Genomic DNA, 27582 nt, shown 5'->3' with positions numbered 1-27582 from the left:
GTGTAGCGAGATGGCAGGAAATGAAGAAGCAGAGGCTACCAAAAGCCAGGAACATTTTAAAGTGAGTTTTGTTGGCGTCTAGCTGTACTGTTTGGAGTCTCTGACCTGCAATAAATGCCAGCTTTCAAGTATGGTTCACTTTTAGCTCGCTTTAAAAGGTAACACTGCACCATATCTCTCCTCCTGACCTTCTAAACAAACAATGAATCATTACCGTTTCTAAGGGTTTTCACATGTTAATCCATAATCATGGTGAGTTGCTAAGCATATTATTAATACTGATCTACACTGGTTTGCGTGACTTCCTGTGTGATTACAGTTCCCAGTTCCATCAGAAGGATTATATCAGTTACATCATGTGAATGTGAACCCTTTTTTTCCTGATCATTTGGCTTGATTACATGTACAGTTTGGATGCTCAGTAATAGTGGTCGACCGATACGGGTTTTTTAATGCCGATACCGATTGTTTTGACATCAGTCTTAACCGATCCCCGATATGTGCTGCTGTTTTTTTTTGGGGGCCGATTCTTGAAGCCGATATTGCCTTTTCTCCCTCCATTTACATGATAAAAATGACACAATGATAACAAATGTTACACAAGTCTCAATTTAAACAAAAAAAAGAAACATTTATTAACAAAACAAACAAAACATATTAACAGTTGGATAGCAAACAAATGGGCTAATTGACCGGTGAACGCACGAACGTATCGGCCAATGCCGATACAAGTAAAAAACGCAAATATCGGCCCAATATATCGGTCTATCTCTACTAGGGTTGTCACGATACTAAAATTTTCAACTCGGTACCGATACTCAGGAAAATATTCGATACTCGATACCATTTTCGATACCACAAGGATAAAAACAAAGACCCCAAAATTTAACAGAAATATTTTTATTAACAAGAAAAATGCAACATGTAAAAATTAACAGACATATTTTCATTGTCGGTCGAACACAGACGGTAGAGTCGGCTGTGTGTGTTGCTGTTTGGTTGCAGGTCGACTTTTCTCTGCTTCATTCTGGGACTTCAAGAGAGAAAATAACACTTTTCAGTCACCAACATTTATGTAAACTTATTAACTCTCTGCTTATGTATACTGACACTGTGTCAATTAACGCAATATGGGCGTACTACGTGCCTGATTTATTTATTTACGTTGTTTATGATCATTAACGTGACGTCAGCCTTTAATTGCTAGCTGCGGCTAATGGCTAATAATATATATATAGTAATCGATACTTTAAAAAAAAAAGAGTATCGTATCCGGATACGTTTTAGTATCGATACTTTTTTGAGTATGGATACTTTTGACAACCCTAATCTCTACTCAGTAATCTGTAATATGCTTTGTTACATGTGTGATGCAGTGGAATTTCAAACTCGATGAAAATCTTCTTGGGGTTGCCCCGACCTAAAATAGAGTGCCGGTTGTCCACATACTCTGATGGAAACACTGTACTAACTGTAGACCAGGAGGCTGTTCATATAAGATTGATGTTGGATTGCCAACAGCGTGCCTGCTGATAAGGACGAGCTCAGGGAAATGCAATTGGCAAATGGAGGTATGTTTGATTGTGGGAGGATTGCTCCAGGCCGTACCTTATATCACTTATATCGCTCATATGTCTTCAACGTTGTGCAATTGCTATTTCATCAGCGGCCATTATGTTGCTTTTTAAGCTGGATATTATTTTTGCCTGTCAAGATCACATCATCTTTCAACGGGGATTCGCCACTAATGGGCTTTGAACTGTCTTGCTGAGGAAGCTCCGGGGTGTGTGTTGTCTGTTTGTTGCTCTGTCGGTGCCCACAAGCAGAATAAGGTGCTTATTGAAAATGGCCATTTGATAAAAGCCAAACTGCACTCTGACAGCAACCAGTTGTCTCTGTTGCTGTGGTAACCCCCGTAAGAACGGCAAAACGGCAGAGCGATCGGGTTTCTGTGGTAACTGCTGACTTCTGCTATTTTTGTCTCTTGAGCTCATATAGTGGCTGGAACTTGAGCGAGCCAAAAAGGAGGCTTATTTTAGATAAAGGATCTTTAGTGAGGGCTCAATCTCACATCCCATTAAAGAGACACTAATGTATTCTCATGGATCGCGACCTCTGACCCTAAACCCTCACCCAACAGATACTGATCTGGAAATCACCTCCCCATAACGCTTGTACACTCGTGTTCGGCATCCAATATCACATTTTAAGAGAGGAAACTGAATCCTGGGTTTACATGCCACCACTACTGCTAGGTTCTATTCAGATAGGAGAAATCTGTCGTCAGTCTTGTGGATGAACATGCTGATGTTTTTGCAAGACTGGTCTCCTCTCAAAAACGACCCCATAGGTAGCAAAATACGACTCATATTTACGTTTTAGACCATGGGTCTCAAACTCGCGGGCCAATTGCCGCCCTCGTGACGATATTTTGTGGCCCCCACCTTGATATGAAAGTTTAATGTGAGTTTTATATGAATGGCACTTTACCGTGATGTGTGTGGAAGGTCCCTTTAAATACTTTTTTGGTAATTCTCTGTCTTTTTTTGGTTATTTTGTGTCTTTTTTTCGGTCGTTTTGTTTCTTTTTTTGTAATTTTGTGTCTTTTTTTGGTAATTTTGTGTCTTTCTAAAATAATTGTCTTTTTTAGTAATTTTGTGTATTTTTTGGTCATTTTGTGTCTTTTTTTGTTCATTTTGTTTCTTAAGTAATTTTTGTGTTTTTTCAGTCATTTTGTGTCTTTTTTTTGTAATTTTTTGACTTTTTGGGTCAATTTGTGTCTGCCTCCAGCGGCCCCCAGGTAATTTGAGTTTGAGACCGTTGTGTCGTTGTGGGTGCTAATGACAAATTAGCTTTTCTGTCGTTTAGTTTGGAGTTCTTGTTGGAAAAAAAACATGTCTGAACATCAGCCACATTGGCAACGAATGAAAATAATTAAAGAAAGAAAATGAATGCGAACTAGCATTTTTTGGGACTGTGAACAAGTTTCATTATAGTCAAATAGTGAACGATGAACTTGAACTAGTTTAATTTTAATCCGTCTAAACTGAACATTGAGCTAGCTGTTGTTTAGTGTGGACTTGCTCATACTTTTGATACTATATGGCATGTCATTGGAGAGAATCTGCCAAAAGGATGGCACAATTTTGTAATTATTGTCAACTTAACTGCCAGTTTCATTAATCGGGAGATATTCCATCCATCCATCCATTCTCGTCCGCTTTTTCAGGGCCGGGTCGCGGGGGCAGAAGGCTAAGCAAATATTAAAAATTTTAAAATGACTAAAACCAATCTAAACAAATTAAGTTTATCATTCAGTGTAACGTGAAATTTAGACATACTGGAGTTAAGCATCTAGTCTCCAAGAAAGTGATAAACAATGTTTATTAGCTGCTATTTAAGAGAATTACAATTAGTCGTCACCTTGAACATTCATAGCTGTGCAGCGCTGCACAGGAGGATAGTAAATTAGAAAGTAAACCACAGGGTGGTCAGACGAGATCTCATTCTCAACTATTTAATAGAGAAACCTGGAAACATTTAACATCATCTAAAGTCACTTCACTGGCATTCAAAATCTCCATATATGGACGTGAGGCTGGTTGTGAAACTATTCAACAAACAGGACCAGCTCCCAGGCCATTTGCTGCTGCCATCCATAACTCCAGCGGTCGGCGGCCCGTGCCAACAGTAACAGAGCTCAGGCTCTTGAGTCTTAATGATGGTAGGCTTGGCCAGAACCAGGGGAGGTGAGGTCATTCTGCTGCACACTCACCCCTCTTGATATGGGTTTGTTAAATTACTTGGAGCGTACTTAAGTGTTTTATTTTTCATTTTTGGAGCAATTGGGTGACCATTTCTGGGATGTCAGTGAGGCTGATTCCCACCAGAGCCACAAATAATACATAACCAGTGTGCTCTCACTCAATTGGGTGATTCTCATGAACATGGTGCAGCTCATAGCAACAATCCAAGAGCATTGAATACATATTTTCTTTGACCCTTTATAACATATACAATCTAAAGTCACTGTTTAATATGAATTTATAATCTATTTGAAAATGTAATGTATTTTCTGACACATTTTAGAGACAATGTGAGCAAAAATCATTACCGTAACACATTTTTAAATAGAAAAAACAACAAAAGGTTTTTTTTTTTTCTTTGGTAAGCACTTAAATATGCTCAAGGGTAGCTGGTATCACCAAATTAATTTTATTAAAATATACACATATTTTGATGCAAACAATTCTATCATTACCGTAACATTTAACAATTTTTTCTCATCAATTTTCATTCAGATTTATTGTTAAAAACCATTATATTTGATTATATTCTGTTAAATTATACATTTTTAAACAAATGTGTATTTATTTTTTATAAAGTTTATTAAATATTATTGTATATAAGTGTGGGGAAACCATGATATTTTTATCTGGACGCATTACAGTAATGAATTTATGAATCAAAAATATGTTTAAAAATATAGAAAATATTATTTTAAACACAAAAAAATGAATTGTGCCTCAGTATGGCTATATTATTCATTCATATAAAAGTGAAATATATTTAGTTTAATAAAGTATGTCTTTATAATCTTCACAGACATAGTTTAGACTGGCTTCATGAGAATCACCCTTGTGTTCTATGTTCTATATTGGCTCAAACTAAATGTCATTATGTGCGTCATCTTGAAAGTTCTGGATCTTTTTTGAGCTAAATATATTTTTTTCATCCGTTTTCCCTGCAGTTGTTTGGCATTATCATGTTCAGATTTATGGATTTAAACATTTTAAAATGTTAAAATTATAAATATTGGTATAAATTGTGTTTGCCAGCATCACTTTATTGCTATTGGCAGTCAAAAAGCCAGACTACTGGAGTAGCTTATTAAGTTGAGAATGATGTCTGGTGGCTGTAAGATCCCTGCTTGTCTGGATGATAATATTTCCTCATAATAAAGTAAGAGTCCTGATAGTTGCATTGATGAAAGATTAGAGAAGTTGATGTGACCAACGACCAACAGAGTGCAGTGGACTGGTGTCAATTAGTCAGATGAGTTGGAGCCTCTGCTGTAGACGGGGTGAGGAATGAAAACATCGCTGTTCTTGGCAGACTCCCTCTGCAATAATCATTATGTGTGCTTGGCTACTGATGAAAAGGGAGATTTTGGGTAGTTTGCAGAATGAGCTGGAATATGATTAACGCCCGCGGCTGCATGTTATGGACCGAATATTGGGCCATTTGGCTGACACAGGATCTGCTCGGAGAGTATTTAATGATGGTTTTAAGGGGCAGGACACTATGGTGGACCTCTTCCTCCCTCATGGAACAAAGAAACTGTGTAATTTTGCCAATGCGTGATTGTTGTTGAAATTATAGGACTTCTAGAAAAGGAGGAATAAATTATGGAGATCATAATTTGAGAAGTCTTTAAAGTCTGTCACCATGTTGCTGTTTGCACTCTACAGGCGTTCAGCTGTTAATGTAGCAGCTGTTTGACTTTGAGAGTATTTTTAAGTGTAAACACCTGGATTTAAACACTCTTCACTGGCACTTGCTGCGATAATCTCACATTTGACAATACTGTAAAGTAGGGGCACCAATTTCCTTAATTTTGCGTATCTGCAATCGGCCGACTCTTTTACGACAAACCTTATCTTATCTAGCGATCTTATCTAAATGGTAAATGGACCTGCACTTATATAGCATTTGCTAGTGGCTTTGCGACCACTCAAAGCGATTTACACTCCAGACTGCGCTCATTCACCCATTCACCCACACATTCATACTGGTGGCAGAGGCTACTCTAAACAGTGCCACCTGCCACCACGCTCTGTACTGCAAAACGCTCATTTGTGTCATTTGGACAAACACTTATATGTGTCGTTGTGGCTGGTGTTGACAAATGAGCTTTTCTGTCGTTTAGTTTGGAGTTCTTGTTGGAGAAAACATGTCTGAACATCAGCCACATTGGCAATGAATAAAAATAATTAAAGAAAGAAAATTAATGCGAACTAGCATTTTTTGGGACTGTGAACAAGTTTCATTATAGTCAAATAAATGTTAAATGGACCTGCACTTATATAGCACTTTCCTAGTGGCTTTGCGACCACTCAAAGCGCTTTACACTACAGACTGCACTCATTCACCCGTTCACACACACATTCATACTGGTGGCAGAGGTTACCCTAAACGGTGCCACCTGCCACCATTGGGAATTCATTCTCACACCGATGAACGGCATCAGGACCAATCTGGGGTTCAGTATCTTGCTCAAGGATACTTCAACATGTAGGCTGCCATGGTGAGGGATCGAACCACCAACCCTCCGATCACTGGACGAACGCTCTACCAACTGAGCCACAGCCGCCCTGCAAAGGTTATTTTAACATTTGAATAGCCACAAAACTGCTGCATTTGGGCATTTGTTCTTGTTGTACTATAAAGAAACCAAAATCTCAGGACACTTTATTTATGGTTGCAGTTCTTTGCAGTTTGCCCTGTAAATATTTTATTAACTACCTCAGACATTGTGATTTTATTTATTTGTTAAAGAAAAATACTGCTGTGTTATTGTTTTTCATTAAAATAAGATTCAAACATTGAAGGTGTATTCTGTGAGTTGTAAAAAAATCAGTATCGGCCAAAAAATCGGAATCGGCAGGTCAGGCTTTTTAAAAATGGGTGATCGGCCAGAAAATTGCAATAAGTGCACCCCTACTGTGAAGACCAGTCTTACTATTATTTCCTATTTTTGAGCTTTAAGGCAGTGCTAGCTCCTGCAAAAACATGTTTTATGTTTTATTAAAGGATCCCCATTAGCTTGTGCCATGGCAGTTCGCTAGTCTTCCTCGGGTCAACAGCCCTACAACAACTTTAACCGTAAAAATACATTCCAAAATACATTAGAAAAGTGCAGCACATAGTGCATTTGATCAGAAAACAAATAAAATACAAAAAAACCAATACAGCTTTAACCAGTATCATTGATTGTAATCCTGGACATCATGAATCCAGGCAAACATTTCAGTCTCACTTTGATTCCTGATTGTGCTTTAAAATTGAGGTTAAAATTGTAATTCACATCCTCCTAATGATGAGAAAAGGCGTACATCACAGGGCCGTTAGTGGAGGTGGCTGCATGAGAATTGTTCTTGGTGGATCTTGAAGGAAGCGCCGTGATAATTTAATCAGTTTAGTGGCATCTCGTAGAGGAAATCGCCGTATTTGTCATCATCATTGTTGGAACGCTAACATAGAACTGCAGCTAACCTTGTCAGCCTTTTAATTTCACTGGGCTCTCTTCCATCCTTCTCTGCATCTCAGCGAGCTGAAGGAAGAATGTGACCAGAAGGTCACTGGATCTAATCAATGGATCAAGAGGGACATTCTGTGGCGGGTGAAGACAAATGATAATGTTTCCCCCCATCCTTAACAACAACTTGTGCCGAGGGGCTCTAAAGCAAGGCACTTAACCCCCCACTCACTCTATTAAAGCTGCTCAGTGGTGGAGTGATAGCAGGCTGAAGAGTAAATGTGTGCCAAATGGCAACCGGTATCTTATGAATGGTTTCTAGGTTAACCCTCTGGAGTCTCCAAAAGCACCAAATCCAGACTTCTTCATCACATCCAGACTAGAAAACAAAGCAGCGGGGAGCCCTACTGTAAATTTACCTCCAAGTAAAACTGGAGACAAGGTCAAATATATTTAGTATAAAATGATAGAACTGGATGTAACCCTCTTATATGTTATATTTGCAACCTTTGTTCACATTTGCAACATTTAATTTTTTTTTATTGAGCATGATAGTGTTTGATAGTAAAAAAAAGATTCAAAATCACATTTTATGTTGGACTAAAGGACTAAAAAAGACACAAAATGACCAAAAAAAGACACCAAATTACTAAAAAAAAGACACAAAAGAAACAAAATGACCAAAAAAGACACAAAATTACTAAAAAAAAAAGACACAAAATTGCCAAAAAAGACACAAAATTACCAAAAAACACACAAAATTACAAAAAAGACACAAAATTACCAAAAAAAGACAAAAATAGACACAAAATGAATAAAAAAGACACAAAATGACCAAAAAGACACAAATAGACACAAAATGACAAAAAAGACACAGAATTACCAAAAAAGAGACAAAAATGGACACAAAATTACCAAAAAAGACACAAAATTACCAAAAAAAGACACAAAATGAGAAGACAAAAGGACCACAAAACACACAACAGACATGAAAAGGATTCAAAAATGGACAAAATAGCCCAAGACTCCATAGAGTTAATAAAATATTTCTATAACAATTATCATAGACTGAGCCTTGACTATCTTTCTCTAATCAGCACTGAGGAGGCTCCTCCATCCATCAGCTGTAGGGTCATTTAGGGGTTGTCATCGTTACTCCTGCAGGAGGAGGCTGAGGAGCACCTGCCCCACCCCCCTTCATTAAAATCCATCTTATTGATTGGCTGGACTGCTATCTACACACCCCCCCTGTTGTATTTATTCTGCCGGGTTACTAGAGGCAGAGCAGAACAGAGCTTGCTTACAATTGCTCGGTCTTGCTGTCAGTCACAGAGAGCAGCCAATCAAGAAAAACAAACCCCCCCACCAGTAAATGTGCTCCATGAAAGGCTGCTTGGACCGCTGTATGGATGTGGGCAGCCAATGGGGAAACACAATCTTGATTTCTGCTGTTAGAGGCACAAAAAATCTCACTCTCACTGTGTCTTTGCCAACAATATTTTTTATTTAAAAGGAGAAAAAGCCTCACCAGTGTGTTGGTGGCTCTGGTAGATGTTTCAGTGGAATGGAGGGTAAGTAATGTGGTGTTTCTCTGTTTGTAGTCAGGAACTGTACGGTAGCTGTGTTTCTGATCTTTTCCCTTGCAAATGGCCTTTGTATTGTGTACAGCAGGTGGCCCTGTACATTTTGTATTGATATTCATGAAGTGGACGGTTTGCTCAGCGCGTGGGCGAAGGCCTGCTGGCTGTGTGTGCGTGTGTGTGTGTGTGTGTGTGTGTGTGTGTGTGTGTGTGTGTGTGTGTGTGTGTTGCTTGCCCTTTTATGTCTTAGTTGTATATCTGTGTGTGTGTGAGGAATACACTAGGTGAAGCAGATATCTGTGTTTACATAGTGGCTTGTTGAGCAGAGCTAGATTAAGTCGGGGGTAGGGAGAAGGAACATCATTCAATCTTTGTATTTATTTTTTCTCTTCATGTCCCATATGTTTGTTTTCTTTATTTACTTTTCTCCTCTGTGGTTGCGGAACATAATTAAAAATGGAAAGGTTGTTTGACAGATTGTGTCAGCCTCTTGCAGCCTCCTGCACATCTTTGTTGCTGTTTGACAGAAAAACAGCCTTATCCTTCAGCCAGCAAGTCAAGTAATGAATGAGTCTCTCTCCCATTCAGTCGCTTTAATGACATAAAATGAAAGTGATAATAATGCCAAAGCATTTCGGGGCTCCTCGATGTAATTTGCCCGTGACATTTAATTTAGAATGGATCAGAGACCTTAACAAATCTGAACAAAGCAGTGAAAACAATGTTCAATGTTTATATTTTTCTGGGCGCCCAATTAAACCAAAAACAAATCAATAGTATAAACAAAAAAAAGATATGCCTCCCAATTTATCTGCACTCTCTGGCAGCATCAAAGTTTGCAAACATTTTTCCAAATGTATGATATTTTCTCATTTTTAGTCAACAAAGCGCAATTAAAATCAGTGACAACTAAACACAACCTCTTTCTTTTTAAGTGTCCCTCTTTGTTATTGTGTGGCTGCCAAGTCTTCATTTAGACCAGGGGTCTCAAACTCGCGGCCCGCGGGCCAATTGAGGCCCTTGTGGCGATATTTTATGGCCCCCACTTTGATATGAAAGTTTAATGTGAGTTTTATATGAATGGCACTTTACCGTGTTGTGTGTGGAAGGTCCCTTTAATTACTTTTTTTTGTAATTTTATTGTCTTTTAAAAAAAAAAATGTTTGTCTTTTTCAATAATTTTTTGTCTTTTTTTAATAATTTTTTGTCTTTTTTATAATTTTTTGTCTTTTTCAATAATTTTTTGTCTTTTTTAATAATTTTGTGTCTTTTTAAATATTTTTTTGTCTTTTTTTAAAGTAATTTAGTATTTTTTCAGTCATTTTGTGTCTTTTTTTGTAACTGTGTGTCTTTTTGGTCATTTTGTGTCTTTTTTTGGTCATTTTGTGTCTTTTTTTGTGTGTAATTTTTTGTCTTTTTTGGTCATTTTGATACTGCCTCCTGCAGCCCCCAGGTCATTTGAGTTTGAGACCCCTGATTTAGATAATGCTCTCTTGGATCCTAAAAGCTTGAATACATTACAAGAAGAGAGTTGAAGCGAGATCTAATGCCGTCATTCTCTTCCAAGTGTGCTTTTTGTAATTTAAGCAACGAATCGTTCAAACCGCTGAATTCTCAGATGATTCTCATTCTGTGCTGTGGATCAGCTTATTTATACATCAGGATGTTTAGCATTACCTAATACAACTGTGGATTGAATTGATTTCCTGGTCTGCTTGGCAGAAATTTAGCTTGTACTTGTTAGATAATTTCTCGTGTTTTTGCCCATCAGGGAAAAGGTTTGGCTTTACATCCGTTGTTTGGAAGAACTTCTACTGACACCCAAAATAGATTTCCAGGATTTTCAATGAGAGATTTTGAGTTAAATCTGTTCTGTCCCTGGACAGCAACAGACTCTGTCTCTCTCTTCCTCTGTCTGTGTTTCCATCTCATGTTCAAGATAAGTTTGAGGATTGTTGGTATGACAGCTACAGTCTTTGCTTTTGTAGAGTCAAAGAGCATCACAAATGATATCTCAGTATGTGGGTAGCTGAACGGTGACCGATCTATGATCTATGATCAATGATCATGCAACTGATCAACCTGTTCTGGTTCAGTTTGCACACAGACTTGTAGATAATAATAATAATAATAATAATAATAATAATAATAATAATAATAATACATTTTATTTGTAAAGCAATTTTCATACAGAAATCTCAAAGTGCTACAGAAACCAGAAACAAGAAAGAGAAAACTCATTAAAATCAGCAGTAGATAAAAAAGACACGGGTAATAAAGTACATTATGCAGAGACAAAATAAAATCATCTAGGGACAACCTAAAAATGCCTCCCTGAACAAAAAAGTTTGAAGCCCTTTTTTAAAGGTGTCCACAGACTGGGGTTGACGTAGATGTTCAGGGAGGGAGTTCCAGATGTGGGGGGCAGCGGAGCAGAAGGCTCGGTCTCCCATGGTGCGGAGTCGTGTGCGGGGCTGATGGAGGAGGTTTATGCTTTGGGAGCGGAGGTTGCGGGTGGATGAGTGAGGGGTGAGAAGGTCTTTGAGGTATTGTGGGGCGTTGCTGTAGATGCAAAGGTGGGTGATGAGGGCGATCTTGTATTTAATTCTTGAGGTTATGGTAAGCCAGTGTAGGTTCTGTAGAATGGGGGTGATGTGGTCATGAGTTCGGGCAGCACAGTTCTGAATGAATTGCAGCTTCTGGAGGTGTTTGTTGGGTAAACCGATGAGCAGGCTGTTACAGTAATCAAGCCTAGAGGAGATTGCCTAGATGCAGGCGTCTTACTAACCCACACAACAACACAGAGCCGTATAATAGTGGTTGACCGATACTGTTTTTTTAAGGCCGATACCGATTATTTGGACATCAGTCTTAACCGATCCCCGATATGTGCTGCCGATTCTTGAAGCCTATATTGCCTTTTCTCCCTCCATTTACATGATAAAAATGACACAATGATAACAAATGTTACACAAGTCTCAATTTAAACAAAAAAATAAACATTTATTAACAAAACAAACAAAACATATTAACAGTTGGATAGCAAACAATGTGTATGTTGTTCTAGGCCTGGAGGTGGTGGTGCCTCAGATGATCCACATATTTCATGTGTTTTATTTTTTCCGGTATCAGCAGCAGCTCACCAGAGAATGGCAGATGTTGCACCGAGCCTTGCCTGCTGTTGGCTCAGTGAAATGGACTCATTGATCGGCGAACGCACGAATGTATCGGCCGATGCCGATACAAGTAAAAAACGCAAATATCGGCCGATATATATCAGCTGGCCAATATATCGGTCTATCTCTAGTTCTGGTTCACTTTGCACACAGACTTGTAGATGCATGCGTCTTACTAACCCCCACACAACAACACAGAGCCGTTAAAACACATGCAGAAACACTGTACACATGTGACACACACACACACAGACTAACTCCAGCTCTGCTACTGTGACAGATGCTGGCTACACTCCGCCTTGCTCAAAGGTCAAAGGCGGTAGTTAGACCCAGACAGGCTGCACCGGCAGCCCCATCAGTCAAGGCCAGACACACAGAGCCGGGCTGTGAGACGCTCCATAATCGTCCTGCCAACAAACATTTCAGGGATGAGCAGCAGAGCCCAGTGACTTACAGCAGGTTGGGATGCAGCAGCAGCTCCAACTTTGTCTTGTGTTCCTCACACGTTGCTTCTTTATGTCCCACAAACGATCCGATGCTCATTTGTCCATCCTGAGCTGACAACCTATTTATATGCACTTAATCTTAAAGCATGAAAACAGAAGCTGTCAACCTCACGAGTGATTAAAGTGTAATTTTTTGTAATTCTGTAATGTAAATTTAAAGCATGACTCGACACAGCGGCGTCCTTCAGTGACGCTAACGCTAACAACACGCTGAAGGACACAGTGGAGCTCCATATGTGAGCTGTAAAACTCACCACTGCATCGCTGTTATCAAAGCAGGAATTCAAAAAGGAATCCAGTAAGTTGATTGAACAGATGCAGTACAGCTGTTGATGAGCAGTTTTCATGTGCTACCACCAACTAACGCTGCAGGATTGAAGACTTGTCTCTGACTTGGCTACCGCAGAACATTAACTCTGATGTTTCTAAGAGATTTCGGTCTCACTCTGCTTTATCTTTGCATTGATTAATTGATTCATTCATGACAGTTTTCCACTGTGTTATTTCAGCACCATGGATTAGTGGTTAATTAAACATTTCACAGTGTTTTAGGGCAAGGCAAGTTTATTTGTATAGCGCCTTTTGTTTTCCGCTAAATGTTTCTGTTTCCGTTAAATTACCCGCGACTGTTTTTCTGCTCTCATCATGAGTGAAGCCGGCAGCATGACTTCTCCGCTCTGGAATTTTTTCACAGTTTCCGAAAAAGATGTAAAACTCGCTGTTTGCAAGACGGAAAAAAAGACGAAATTCCAAGAGGTGGTAACCAACAACGACAATTTAATACAACTAACCTTATCCGACATTTGAGAATGTGCCACATAACAGAATACGGAGAGTATCAGCAACAAGCCCGGGCAAAACAAATCCCAAAGACCCCGTCACTCAGCTCACCGTAATTGAAATGTTTAGACGCCAGGAGCCTTACAGCAGGGACAGTAAAAGGTGGAGGGATATAACAACAAAACTTATGGAATTGGCAGTAAACTGCATGCCTCTTTTTGTTTTAAAAATGATTTTGAAGCCTTTTTTGCATTAACTAAATCTTATTTATTTTAATTTTATTTCATCTATTGCTCTTGACAGGGCATGTAGTGTTTACACAAATAAAAAGCTGATTGTGGTACGTAAAGATCTGTATTGTATTTATTATTTATTTTAGAACAATTGTTTTAACATGTTAGGTGGTGCACAAGGCTAGATTGTAAATACAGGATATTGAGGATTATTATTAATCTCCCATTGATTGAGAGCAGATTTGTGATCAGTGATCGGTATCTGCAGATTTATGATTCCTTTGATCGGTGATCGGATCGGCCCCCAAAAATGCTGATCGGAGCATCCCGATGAAAGATAGAAAAGTCTCTAGTCTTGATTTAAAAGAGTTGAGAGTTGCAGCAGATCTGCAGTTTTCTGGGGGTTAACATGTAGGATTAAAATACTTTTTTATAGGACTAAAATACTTTTAAAAGCCCCAAACAAGTAAGAAGTGAAGCTGCCGTAGAGGACTCTCAGAGCTTCATCATCAAACTGTCTTCTGAAGTCTTCGGTTGGTGACTTTTTGCACAGCCAGTGACTGTAAAGGATTTGCAAATATTAAAAACGAGTTAAGCTTGTGTGAACTGTATTTATAATAGCCCCAGCTCCTTCAGCATGTGAATGTAAATACCCTGAAATTAAGTTATTCAGTGTACAGGAGTACAAAGCTATCAAAATCTGTGCGTCTTAATTATTTATTCGCTCTCAGACTTCACTTTATGGAGTGTTTGAGCAGTTAATATTCTCTGTTATACTTTGTTTCAACAACATGTTTGACTCTATTAAAGATACTTAAAGTAATCAGTGTCTGTTTGACATATGTTTCAGCCTTTCAGACATTTAGGTAGTAAGATTAGAAGCACAGGAGCTTTTTATGAATCCATAATGAAATAGACTTTTCATTTGTTGTCGTGTGTAGTTAAAGGACATAGATCTGTGTGTGTGTGTGTGTGTGTATGTGTGTGTGTGTGTGTGTGTGTGTGTGTGACTGTGCATTTATAAGAGTAATTGTATGTCTGGGTGTGTGCGTGTTCACGTGTCTTTTATCATTCCAGTCAGACCAGCAGTCTGCCGACCGTCCCCTCTTCACAAAAGGTCACATCTCCTGTTGTCTCCGGTGACATTTAGTCCTCAGTCTGTCTGTTCGAATTTGTCCCTTCAATTCATCACGTTATCCTCCCAACATGCTCTCTGGCTGCTGCCTCACCAATATAAACTCACAGGGCTTGTACGGGGGCTTGACATCCTTGAAAATGCTTGAATTTTAATGTTGAATTTCAAGGTTTGAAAAGTGCTTGGATTTTGGATAAAGTGCTTGTAAATGCTTGAAATTCTTACTGTATTTCTCTTGCAATCTGACTATAGATATCTGCATTTTCAATGTAAAAAAATATATAAAGGGAATAGCCTATAGCCTATAATCTGAAATGAAGACCGCTCCGCCTGCGTCTTCTTGTTTCTGAGATGTTTCTTGTTGCTCTACCCTGTATCTTCTTACTGAAGGGAGTTTTTCTGATTCCTAGTGGATGTGAGGGCTCCTGAAGTAGCCTATTTGTGGGGCTTTCCTCCTAGTTTGGGTCGTGTTTAGTTCCACCAGCTGCTGGTTGATGGCGGAAGTGACAAGAGTGAACATAAACACATGGCACGGGAGAGACAACTGTATTTAGCTTCGTTTTTTGCATCGTTTTTAGAAATACAGCCGCACAGCCGGAGCGACCATTTTGCAGCGAAGCTTTGTTTTCCAAAACGTCCAAAACGTCTTCTCAAGACTAATAACAAGCTTAATGCTGTGTGCCTTTTGTTTTGAATCTCCAAGGTTACTTCTATGGTTGCTCCGTTACGTCATTTCCTGTTTTCATGTTTTGGATTACAGTCACAAGACTAGCGCCACCCGTTGTTAGGGAGACTCATTGCATCTCGCGCAAGCGCAGAACATACAGGCTGCTGTGTAGTCGGCAGTCGTCGTGGCGATGTGTTTCACTGCTCTTTTACACCTGACTGTGTCCGAGGAGAGGGGACAGAATCGTCGGACAAGAGCTCGTCGGGGCGGTGTGTGGGGGCCTTAACGCTATGAGAACCTTCTAGGAGAGACAGTCTGAAAATGTGATCTGTTATCCTGTATGTTATCTGTTATCCCCATTTTAAATGACGTCTCATCTCCCCGGTTTATCATGACAGCTGGTTTTTCCTTCCACCTCTAAGTTACCTTAGAATAACTATAAACACTTTTGTTTCCCAGTGTGGGCGGACAGACTTGTTCTGATTGAGCCTAAACTGCAGTTTATTCAATAATAACAGGACTAATGTACATACACAATATGCTGTTTGAAGCTTGAGGCTTTTAGTTAAATCTTAAATTACAGCACATTATTGTGGATCTGTATGATATTCTTCTGCAGATCTTTGTCGTGCAGAGCCGAATGAACGACGGTTTAAAAGGAGCAGTTGACCTGAGCCTTGCCAGCTGTAATTAATTGGCTGATTTTGAAAACAAAAGCCACATTTGCTGTGAAATCTTTAGAGGAGCAGTTCCCTCTCCTCTGCTGTACTGGAGCATACATTACTGCTATTGTGGGGAAGGTGAAGGTCACCTGTAGACACCATCTGAAAGCTTTGGCAAAATGACCTAAAAAGACACAAAATGACTAAAAAAGACACAAAAAGACAGAATTACTCAAAAATAGACACAAAATGACAAAAAAAAGACACAAAATGACAAAAAAAAGACACAAAATGACCGAAAAAGACACAAAATGACTGAAAAAACACAAAATGACTTTAAAAAAAACACAAAATGACTTTAAAAAAAACACAAAATTACTTTTAAAAAAACCCAAAATGACAAAAAAGGCACAAAATGACCAAAAAATACACAGAATAACCAATAAAGACACAAAATTATAAAAAAAGACACAAAAAGACACAGAATTACTCAAAAATAGACACAAAATGACCAAAAAAAGACACAAAATGACCGAAAAAGACACAAATGACTGAAAAAACACAAAATGACTGAAAAAAACCCCCAAAATGACTTAAAAAAAAACAAAATCACAAAAAAGACACAAAATGACCAAAAAATACAAAGAATTACCAAAAAAGACACAAAATTATTTTTTTTTAAACGACACAAAATGACCCAAAAAGACACTAATTACTGCTATTGAGTCTGTCTTTTCCTTTTCAGTTGGTTAATTGATGAATGCTTTATTCACTGCACACAAAGGAGGGACACGTCTCAATGACCTTGCTATAAACATGACACACAAGAGCAGCAGAATCGCTTGTTATTCCTCGTTTCTTTTCCACTTTAATAACATCCTGTAAAGATATCTATTTCTCTCTGATCCACGCTGTCGTGAGACTCCTCACTCTCATTCTACAGCTCACTGTGTGACATCGAGGCTCCACTACATTTGAGTTTAATTTAGTTTGAGACTCCGAATGAGAAATTCATGTTCTAACTTTACCCGAGGATTATGTGATTACATTACACAAGGAGGGTGGATGATTTCTGTTTGTGGGGCTTTGATTCCAAGACATCCAGTTAAGAAAGGATCTATTCTCTATGCACTCAACCCCGCTAACAAAATACAGATGAAATCCGGCTTCAACTAACAAATGTTTTGCAAATTCATCCCTTGTTGTTTATTTAGTTGTTGGTTAGTCAGTGAAATGTGTCCAGATGGGGAGAAATGCCCAGAACATGCTTTGCAGAGCCCCGAAGTGATATTTTCGCAATTTATTTGGCTGGTTCTGATTTGTTTTCTTGCTCATGGGCACTAATTAAAATTAAAAGTTAAATGACTGCTTGACTTGTTCCTTATCCACTACAAGCAAGTGAAAAGTGTGTTCGAACTCTGAATATAATGATGACAACAAAAATAGCTCATAAGAGTTTAATTTAAGAGCTGATATCTAGACATTTTCCATGGTTATCTTGATAATGATTTTGGTTATTATCAAGAAAAATATGGAAAATGTCTCTATCAGCTCTTAAAATTAAACACATATCAGCTATTTTTGTTGTTATCGTTATATTTGTCCAAACAAGGCATTAAAATGAACAAGAAAGCACAAATTAGAATTAAAAGTTAAATGACTGCTTGACTTATTCCTTATTCACTAACAACATAGCTCATAAGAGTTTAATTTAAGAGCTGATATCTAGACATTTTCCATGGTTTTCTAGATAATGACTTTGGTTATTATCAAGAAAACCATGGAAAATGTCTCGATATTAGCTCTTAAATTAAACTCATATCAGCTTTTTTTGTTGTTATCATATTTGTCCAAACAAGGCATTAAAATGAACGAGAAAGCACAAATTAAAATTAAAATCTAAATGAATGCTTGACTTACTCCTTATTCACTACAAATACAAGTGTTTGAGGCAGCTGTTGCAGCTGTGGTTGTTTTAGAAAATTAAATCTGTCACTTTTGGATTATGGTCACCCTGCTATATCAGTTTATGTGAATAGACTGTATGTTAATTATGGCTACATTTTTTGGCTCGACACAGAGCAGAGAGTGCTTGGCCAGCCGGATAGCAGTATCCTCTCATCAGCGCAGGCTGACGGCAGCTGTTAGCTCAGTTTGACCACAGGCCAATCTGAAAGACCCTTTTCTGCTCCGACGAGAGTCTCCACTTCATCGCCATGAATAGCTGTCCAGCTGCACTTAGCTTATGCATGTGTGTGTGTGTGTGTGTGTGTGTGTGTGTGTGTGTGTGAGTTTTTCTGTGCGGGTATTAGACTGGGGTTCATCTGAGTGGGGTCTTTGTCCCGCCCTGCCTATCCCCAGTGAATTAACATGACAACCCAACACCCCCGACCAAACACAAAGCTCTACAGTAGCTTCATTATCTACTAGGAGAACCACATGGAGCAGGCGAAGGTCACCTGTAGACACCATCTGAAAGCTTTGGCAGACCACCAAAAGTCTGTAAAATGTGTCACTTTATGATTCATTCAGGAATGGCAGCCAAAAAGAAAGTATATAGACCAGGGGTGTCAAACTCAAATTACCTGGGGGCCGCTACAGGCAAGATCAAAATGACCAAAATAAGACACAAAATTACAACCAAAAAAGACACAAAATGACTGAAAAAACACTAAATGACTTAAAAAAGAAACAAAATGACCAAAAAAGACACATAATGACTAAAAAAGACACAAAAAGACACAGAATGACTAAAAAAATACACAAAATGACCAAAAAAAGACACAAAATGACCAAAAAAAGACACAAAATGACAGAAAAAACTCAAAATTACTTAAAAAAATAAACAAAATGACCAAAAAAAGACACAGTATCACCAAAAAAAACACATAATTATTAAAAAAAGACAAAATTATATAAGAAAGGACACAAAATTACCAAAAAAGACCCAAATTACCCAAAAAAGTAATTAAAGGGACCTTCCACACACAACACGGTAAAGTGCCATTCATATAAAACTCACATTAAACTTTCATATCAAGTTGGGGGCCACAAAATATCATCACGAGGGCCACAATTGGCCAAAAAAAACCCCAAAAACATAGTGAACCTTCCTCCAGGTTTGCTGCTCTGAGCTGCCGGAGATGTGAGGATTTGTTTTAAGCACATTACAAGTCGTTTAGCTGCTAATCTCTCTAAACAGATCATCACTTGTAATCACTGAAGCCTGCTTGTGTTTTTTTCTTCAAGCTCCGATTTTTGTGGCTAATCAGTTTATCAGCTGGATCCTCACCTGCATCCAGCCTAACATGACCAGCATTAAAGCATTATCAAAATCAAAATCCATCAAGGACAGCAGCTCAGTCAGATGTTGTTATTGTAAACTAAAAACAGCTCTCAGATAATCAATAGAAAGGTCACAGCGCCAAATATCATCCGTCACTTTTGTAATCAGTGCTGCTTTTTTTTTTTTTTTTTCTCGGGGAGAAGTTTGTGAAATTGAAAACACAAATAAAGTGAAAACAGATGGCAGAGGAGGACTCTGTGACACTGTTTTGTTGCTTCATCCTGCAGGCATAATAATATCACAAGTATTACAGCTAAAACAAGTTAGTCACACTCATTCCTTCCAACATGCAGGGCAGCAAACCAACTTCCAATATTAACTCTAAATGCACAGAAGAGCAGGAAAGCATCCAAATAATCATAAACTATAAATACACAACCCTCTAATACTGATGATAGAGTAGTTCTTCATGACATCCAGACTAGAAAACAAAGCAGCGTGGAGCCCTACTGTAAATTTACCTCTAAAGTTCTGGCTGTAAACTCCATGAGGCCAGTTTCAGTTTGATGATGATATACCAAGTAAAACTGGAGACAAGCTCAAATATATTTAGTATCAAATGATAGAACTGGATGTAACCCTCTTATATGTTAGATTTGACACCTTTGTTCACATTTGCAACATTTAAAATTCTTTATTGAGCATGATAGTGTTTTGAAAGTAAAAAAAAAGATTCAAAATAGCATTTTATGTTGGACTAAAGGACAAAAAAGACACAAAAAGACCAAAAAAACGACACAAAATGACCAAAAAACACACAAAATGACTAAAATAGACACAAAATGACTAAAAAAAGACACAAAATGACACAAAATGACTAAAAAAAGACACAAAATGACCAAAAAAGACACAAAATGAGACAACAGAATGACCAAAAAAAACACAGAAGACACAAAATGACCAAAAAAGACACAAGATGACTAAAAAAAGACACAAAATGACCAAAAAAGACACAAAATGAGAAGACAGAATGACAAAAAAAACCCCACAGAAGACACCAAATGACAAAAAATGACACAAAATAACTAAAAAAGACACAACAACAGACACAAAATGACCAAAAAAAGACACAAAAAAGACACCAAAAGACACAAAATGTCTTACAAAGACACGAAAAGACATGAAAAGGATTAAAAAATGGCCAAAATAGCCCTATAAGACTCCATAGAGTAAAGAGGAGCATGGATCAGTTCTGTACTGAAATACTTGATTAATATGGATCATTGAATCGGAGCTGTAATTTTCCAGTTCACAGGGCCTGATATAACTGGCACGAGGAAAAAGAAAATTGTATAGAGACCTGACTTAAATGTCAAGGGATTGAAGGGTGATGACGAGAGCTGCCATGGCATTTGGAATGTAATGTTTTTGTTTTGTTAATTTAAATCTTGATACTTCACTGCATTTTTTTCTAGTGGATTCTGACATCTATCACATTTTATAGTTGCTGGTGATACTGATGAGACTTGCTTTTTCTGATTGGAGTAGTAGTAGTAGTAGTGAGTGTGTATCTTGCAGTAGGTTCAAGGGGTTCAAGGCTGTTTGCTCAACTCACACTAATACGTTGGCTCAGGAAATTAATTATCAGCCTCATATTCAGTCAAATGCTGCTTAATGGACAACTGTTTCTACTCTATCAGCCTCTTTGCTGCCATTTAGACACCATCTAGATCAGGGGTCTCAAACTCAAATTACCTGGGGGCTGCTGGAGGCAGTATCAAAATGACCAAAAAAAGACCCAAAATGACTAAAAAAAAAGACACAAAATGACAGAAAATAACTAAATTACTTTAAAAAAGACATAAAATGACCAAAAAAAATACACAAAATTACTAAAAAAAGACAAAATTATCAGAAAAAGACACAATTACCAAAAAAAGACACAAAATGACAGAACAAAACTAAATTACTTAAGAAACAAAATGACCCAAAAAGACACAAAATGACTAAAAAAAAAGACACAAAATGACAGAAAATAACTAAATTACTTTAAAAAAGACATAAAATGACCAAAAAAAAGACACAAAAGTACAAAAAAAAGACACAAAATTATCAGAAAAAGACACAAAATGACCAAAAAAAGACACAAAATTACTAAAAAAAAGACACAAAATTACTAAAAAAAGACACAAAATTACTAAAAAAAAGACACAAAATGACTGAAAAAACACTAAATTACTTAAAAAAGACACAAAATTAACCGGTAAATACACAAAATTACTAAAAAAGACACAAAATTATTTAAAAAAAGACACAAAATTACCAAAAAAAGACACAAAATTACAACACGGCAGATAATAAACGCTCCTGTAGCAGCTGCCTTTCTTTTTGTTAATGTCGTCATAGAAACAAGTGAAACAAAGCTCCAGCTTGCGCAATAAAGGGACCTTCCACACACAACACAGTAAAGTGCCATTCATATAAAACTCACATTAAACTTTCATATCAAGGTGAGGGCCACAAAATATCGTCACGAGGGCCGCGAGTTTGAGACCCATGATCTAGATGATGCTTGACTAAAAAATGACACAAAATGACTAAAAATAAGACACAAAATTACCAAAAAAGACACAAAATGAGACGACAGAATGACCAAAAAAAAACAGAAGACACGCTGAAAGTCGTATTTGCACGGCAAAAATGTTGCCAGTTGCATGTGAATCACCCTCCCTGGTGTTCTACCCTCAGCGTGTCGTCACTCTGTAGTAAGGCTTGCCCTGCTCCCCTGGTGTTGGGTAATTTCACGTCTGAGCAGCGAGGCTCTCTGGGAAATGCCAAACGCTGCATGTGGATGTAGTGTTTTAGCATGAAACGTTTCATGTCCTGAAATCACAAACGTCCTTGAATCTTCTTAGTCTCTTTGATGTTACACTCGCAGCCTTTACTCGTGTGAGTGTAACCTAGTTTTCATATCGACATGCAGCATTTGATTCTACAAATATCTTCTCCTCCTTTGGTGTAGACGAGAGATTTTGTAGTATCTAATGGCGAGCTCTAACCTCTTTTCTTCTTTTTGTGTCTCCTCTACAGTAAGCATGTTTCTCAACACCCTGACGCCCAAGTTTTACGTGGCTCTGACGGGCACTTCCTCCCTCATATCAGGACTCATATTGGTAAGAAATGCTGCATGCCATATATTCACAATAATATCTGTATTTTTTTTTTATGGTTAAAAAAAATGCATATCATAATATTGGCAATGTTCTTACTTCTTGATGTAGTGGTTAAAGTTGTTTTAATCACAAAAAGCTACTTACTCCCTGTCGCTAAACACATGCAGCTTTCAAAATAAGAGCACAGTGTGTTTCGAGAATCCACCACAGAATTGACAAGAAGACTGTCAAAATAAGATGCCTTAAATAAAACATACAAGAACCTTTATTCTCCTTAACAAAATGTCATTAAAATATGCCCCCGGAACCCCTAAATGGTTATTTCTATTATTTGCTCATACTCAAGAGTCAAGAGTAAAAATTTTTGTATCGCATTAAAATATGCCCCCGGAAACCCCTAAATTGTTGTTTTTTATTATTAGTCGAGAGTATTTTTTTTTGTATTTGGCAACTGTTGAGATTTGCACTTTAGATTTTTAATTAGTTATACAGACTAAAAAAAAAATCATATTTTCTATATATTTTTAAGTATTTCCTAATATCATCAAGAATATCGTTATCGCAAAAATAGCCTGCAATATCATGATATTCTTTTAGGGCCATATCGCCCACCCCTACTCTCGTGTCATTTTAGAGGCAATACATCAGGAAAAGTGACATTTTCTCACAAAGCACAGATATCCCTCGATGCGAATAACGTTTCTTTGATGCACTTTAAGTATAATGGGTGTGACTTTCAGCTATTAACCATGACTACACTAAGCCTCCTGCTGGTATCCTCAATGCACATTGTCCTGGTGCATCAGCTAAAAATCACACGTTAAGGTTGATGACTGTGCACTCTTACTTGACACTCTCATTCATAACGTTAAAAAGAGAAAATTAATTTTCAGAGGTGTCTCCCTAGGTGACTTTATGAGCCCGGGATGTAATTTGTTAGGACTATAATCACAGGTTCAGAGGCCAGGAGGAGCAGAAGAGAGAGGAAATCTATACTCATTTGGTGCTTCATAAGACGAGCTGCAGAAACAGCCGCCTCCGGCACTGCCAGTCTATAACATGCAACTCACTCTCAGAGCTTCTCAGACGACTGAGAACACACTGGGATGGTTTTCTGTCTGATGTGGATAATAATATTAATAGAGCGCTCCATTTCTGTGCATTAAAAACTCATTTAATTTGATTGCAGCAGCAGCAGAAGCTAACTGGTGACTGTCACTGCAGCTTTCCCTCAGCCTCTCTGGAGAAGGCAAATTGTGCAAAAATGTTTTGGTGCACATCAAAAATAAATAGAGTAAAGATGTGACAAATATCACGAAAGCAGGGCAGCAATATAATGAAACTGTTGGCTAGGCTTTTCCTACTTATGCAGGTATTTTATCTCTCTTTCAAGTTGCTCACAGAGACAGCCAACTGTGCAACAGTGGTTGGTCTGTATTTTAAAATAGCTCCTCTCTTAATTAACTCACTCTCTTCTCCCTGTGGGCTTTTGGCCAACACGTGTAGGCTGCTTAGGAAAGGTGTTGAGCTCTGCACATGCTCTGTGAGATGGTTAAGAAACGTGGAAGCCAGTTGGTTTCGTTGGAGCAGAACTGGTCATTTTCTCTGTAATTGGGATAGATGTTTATGTCCCAATTAGGTGAGTTTCCACTGAAGAGTTCTAGATAACCCATCAAATATCACTTCCTCCCTCAAGCAAAGGCCGACAGTGTAACAGCTCTGCCAGATGGCCGTCTGCACACTTAGTAAAATACTCTAGCTCTCATCAGTATTCTGAATGTTTTTCACACATGCATCCACTAAAACTGTAATCATGAATCAGTCTTGTATAGTTTATTTTCAAACACTTACGTCGTCATTTTTCCAAATATTATTGTGTCACTTGTCTGCATTCAAATGTCTTAAAAAATGACAAGACTTATTTTATATTTTGTTGAGTTGTTTACAAGCTGTTTCCCAAATGTTCCCAACAAATTTAAAAACTTGAGAAATCTTTAATTTTAATCAATGTAGCGGTTTGTTTCACTCACTCGCCTGTCAAATGGTGTTGTATCCACTTTGTGCATGCGTCAGCGTTGTGGTTTTCTGCCAGAATCTGTTAAGAATTACATTTTTTGCAGCTTTATGCAATATACTTTATTTAAAATCTTAGTTATGTTGAACTATATATTTTAACACTTACGTCATCATTTTTCCAAATATTATTATGTCACTTATCTGCATTCAAATGTCTAAAAATGACGAGACTTACGTAACATTTTGTTGAGTTGTTTACTAGCTGTATCCAAAATGTTCCCAACAAATTTAAAAACTTGAGAAATCTGTCATTTTAATCAATGTAGCAGTTTGTTTTACTTACTCGTCTGTCAATGGTCCTTTTATGCTGCTTTATGCAATAAAAACTATTAGGGTTGTCACGATGCAAAAATGTTCAACTCGATACCGATACTCAGGAAAATATTCGATACTCGATACCATTTTCGATACCACAAGGATAAAAACAAAGACCTCAAAATTTAACAGAAATATTTTTTATTAACAAGAAAAATGCAACATGTAAAAATGAACAGAACCACAGGTTAAATATTTATGATAAAAAAACAGTTGTGCAAAAAGAAACTGCAACTATGATAACAAGCTTCAGGTCTGAGGTAGTGCAAAAAATAAATAAATACAATAAACAATAACAATAAAAACAATAAATAACAATCAATACTTTTGAAAATGAGTATCGTATCCGGATACAACGTTTTAGTATCAATACTTTTTTGAGTATCGATACTTTTGACAACCCTAAAAACTATACATTTGAACCCAATGAAGGATTTTCCGGATCTTAAGTTATCAGAGAAACAAGCTCAGCAAACATTAGTTGCAGCTCGGCTCACAGCCTCTCCGGGGCGTCTTTGTCATTAATGTCAAACTGTTTTATTCAGTGTTTTTACAAGTTTTAATTACTTGTTTTGGAGAGGAGGAGATCTCTGCAGATAATTCTGCTCTCAGTGAACTCTCAAGGAATCCTAACTGGGAGAAACTGACAGTAATGACAACAAAACTCTGTCTTTTGTTATTCTTTTCATGGAGAGACCCCTAGTGGCAGAAAATTACATACTGTGCCTTTAATATTTCAGTCACAGTCCTCTGCTGTTTGCCCCCAAACTGCTCCACCAGAGTAGGTCTGTGTGCCTTGCTTAAAGGCAACTTGACAGTAATTTCTAAGGATATAAAAACAATTTCTTGATGTTCTTAAGAGTCTGCAGCTGGCCCAGAATCAAACCTGCAGCCTTGACATTTTGTCAAAGGGTTGTATTTTTCAGTAAGCTGATGTTGTGTTTGAAACTAGTGTGTACACATTTGTTTAAAGCAGAGTGATGCTCAGACCCAGTATGGGGCAGGACAGAAAGTTAATGGAGTGCACTTACAGTATACAGTGCTTTTAACCTAAGAGCACAACAAACGTTTTACAGTTCACCCAAACACGTTGTGATGACAGCGGAGCTGGCCTGCACGCCACTGACTCACTCTCCAGGAACTTCATTGTTTTGCTCAGGGACACTTTAACATGCAGATTGATGCACGACCCGATCCGAGTTGTTCTTAGACATTTGAAATTGTGACCCGACAGTCTGCAGACCTTCAGTCTAAACCAGTGATTCCCAACCGGGGGGCCCGATATAATATATCTCCATCCATCCATCCATCCATCCATTTTCTTCCGCTTATCCGGGGCCGGGTAGCGGGGGCAGCAGGCTAAGCAGGGCAGTCCAGACGTCCCTCTCCCCAGCCACAACGTCCAGCTCCACCTGGGGGACCCCGAGGCGTTCCCAGGCCAGGAGAGAGATATAATCCCTCCACCGTGTTCTGGGTCTTCCCCGGGGCCTCCTACCAGTTGGACGTGCCCATAATATAATATATCTAATAGGTAAAATATATACATTTATACCAATAAATTAGAAAAAAGCCAATCTACAAGCTCACAATACATGGCAAGGCTTCCTGCAAGTTTGCATGTCAAATGCTTTTTTTCACAGTAAGTAATTAAACCAGGCTTTAAAGTGAGCAATTAATTGAAGAAAACAAGGGTCTAATAATTGTGTCCATGACTGTATAAATCAAAGTTTTCAAAATCTGGTTAAAATATCAGGTTGAAAAAGTCTTGATTAAAATGAAAAAAAAAAGGTTTATTTGGTTTATTTTTGATAATGTAAATCTATAACAGGTCTAGTATTTTTTCACACTGCAATAAAGGTGAGTCCAAAAACCAGATAAAAACACTAAATCTGAGGGGAATGGTCTGGCTGCATGGACAGATAATTTCACTTGACAAGATTTCTTAAATTAATATTTCTCGATTTAATAATCTTAAATCTTTATGCAACTTTGAATGTCTTCTTTATTCAAAAGTAAGCCATTTAGCATATAAATGTAAAGTTTACAATGGTAAAAATGTGGGTCCCTCAAGAAAAAAGTTGGGAACTACTAGTCTAAACAACCAGCAGGTTTCACTGATTGGCTCGTCTCTGGTTTGAGGTGATAATTGGTGAGATTGTGCAGCAGAACCCTGTTGGCCCTTCAGCAGCACGAGGTTGGCTGACACCCACTGATGCAGACAGGGTTAATCACTGGAGCACTTTAGTTCACATTCTGATTAAATCATAAAGATGGTGTTAAAAGCAGATGGGGAATCGCCTCCAGCCGAGCACAACACAAGTTATTGAGCTGACAAGGTATTTTTCTGAACTGTGTACTCGCCAGTAATTGTCTTTTCTATGTGTATGCTGCTTCATGTGGAACATCTGACTGGCTGACTCTTTCATATTTTCCACCACTGTTTTTAGTCGAGTTGCAGCCAATCAGATGACCTTTAAACACCCACTCTTTACACAAAGAGAACAGCTTAAAACAGAATAACTTTAGGTTAAAAATGCATTTCTGAGGCTTCATTTCAAAGGTGTCATCTTATAGTTTCATATAACCCCAATTCCAAAAAAAGACAAGAAAAGAACAGACAAGTTTCAACATTGTCGGAAGCAGAAATAAAAGGGAATGTGATGATTGCTAAACCTTTGTGACATATATATTCAATTGAAAACTCAACAACCTCATAAACCTGTGTTGTTGTATGT

At 37.9% G+C, this 27582-nt stretch overlaps 1 protein-coding gene across 3 annotated transcripts in view; it reads left to right on the top strand.

The window, feature by feature from the left end:
* Positions 1-27582, top strand: part of LOC131972874 (suppressor of tumorigenicity 7 protein homolog) — a 97302-nt gene that overhangs the window by 37135 nt on the left and 32585 nt on the right. For all 3 annotated transcript variants that reach the window (XM_059334649.1, XM_059334648.1, XM_059334646.1), the window contains one exon: positions 22374-22456. In XM_059334649.1, coding sequence (XP_059190632.1) covers positions 22379-22456 — 78 coding nt within the window. In that variant the 5' untranslated portion in view covers positions 22374-22378. The remainder of the gene's footprint in view (positions 1-22373; positions 22457-27582) is intronic.

This window comes from Centropristis striata, chromosome 6 (assembly GCF_030273125.1).
Source record: "Centropristis striata isolate RG_2023a ecotype Rhode Island chromosome 6, C.striata_1.0, whole genome shotgun sequence".
NCBI classification, from domain to species: Eukaryota; Metazoa; Chordata; class Actinopteri; order Perciformes; family Serranidae; genus Centropristis; species Centropristis striata.
Note: the sequence above shows the minus strand (reverse complement) of the source record. Positions and strands in the feature narration are given on the sequence as shown.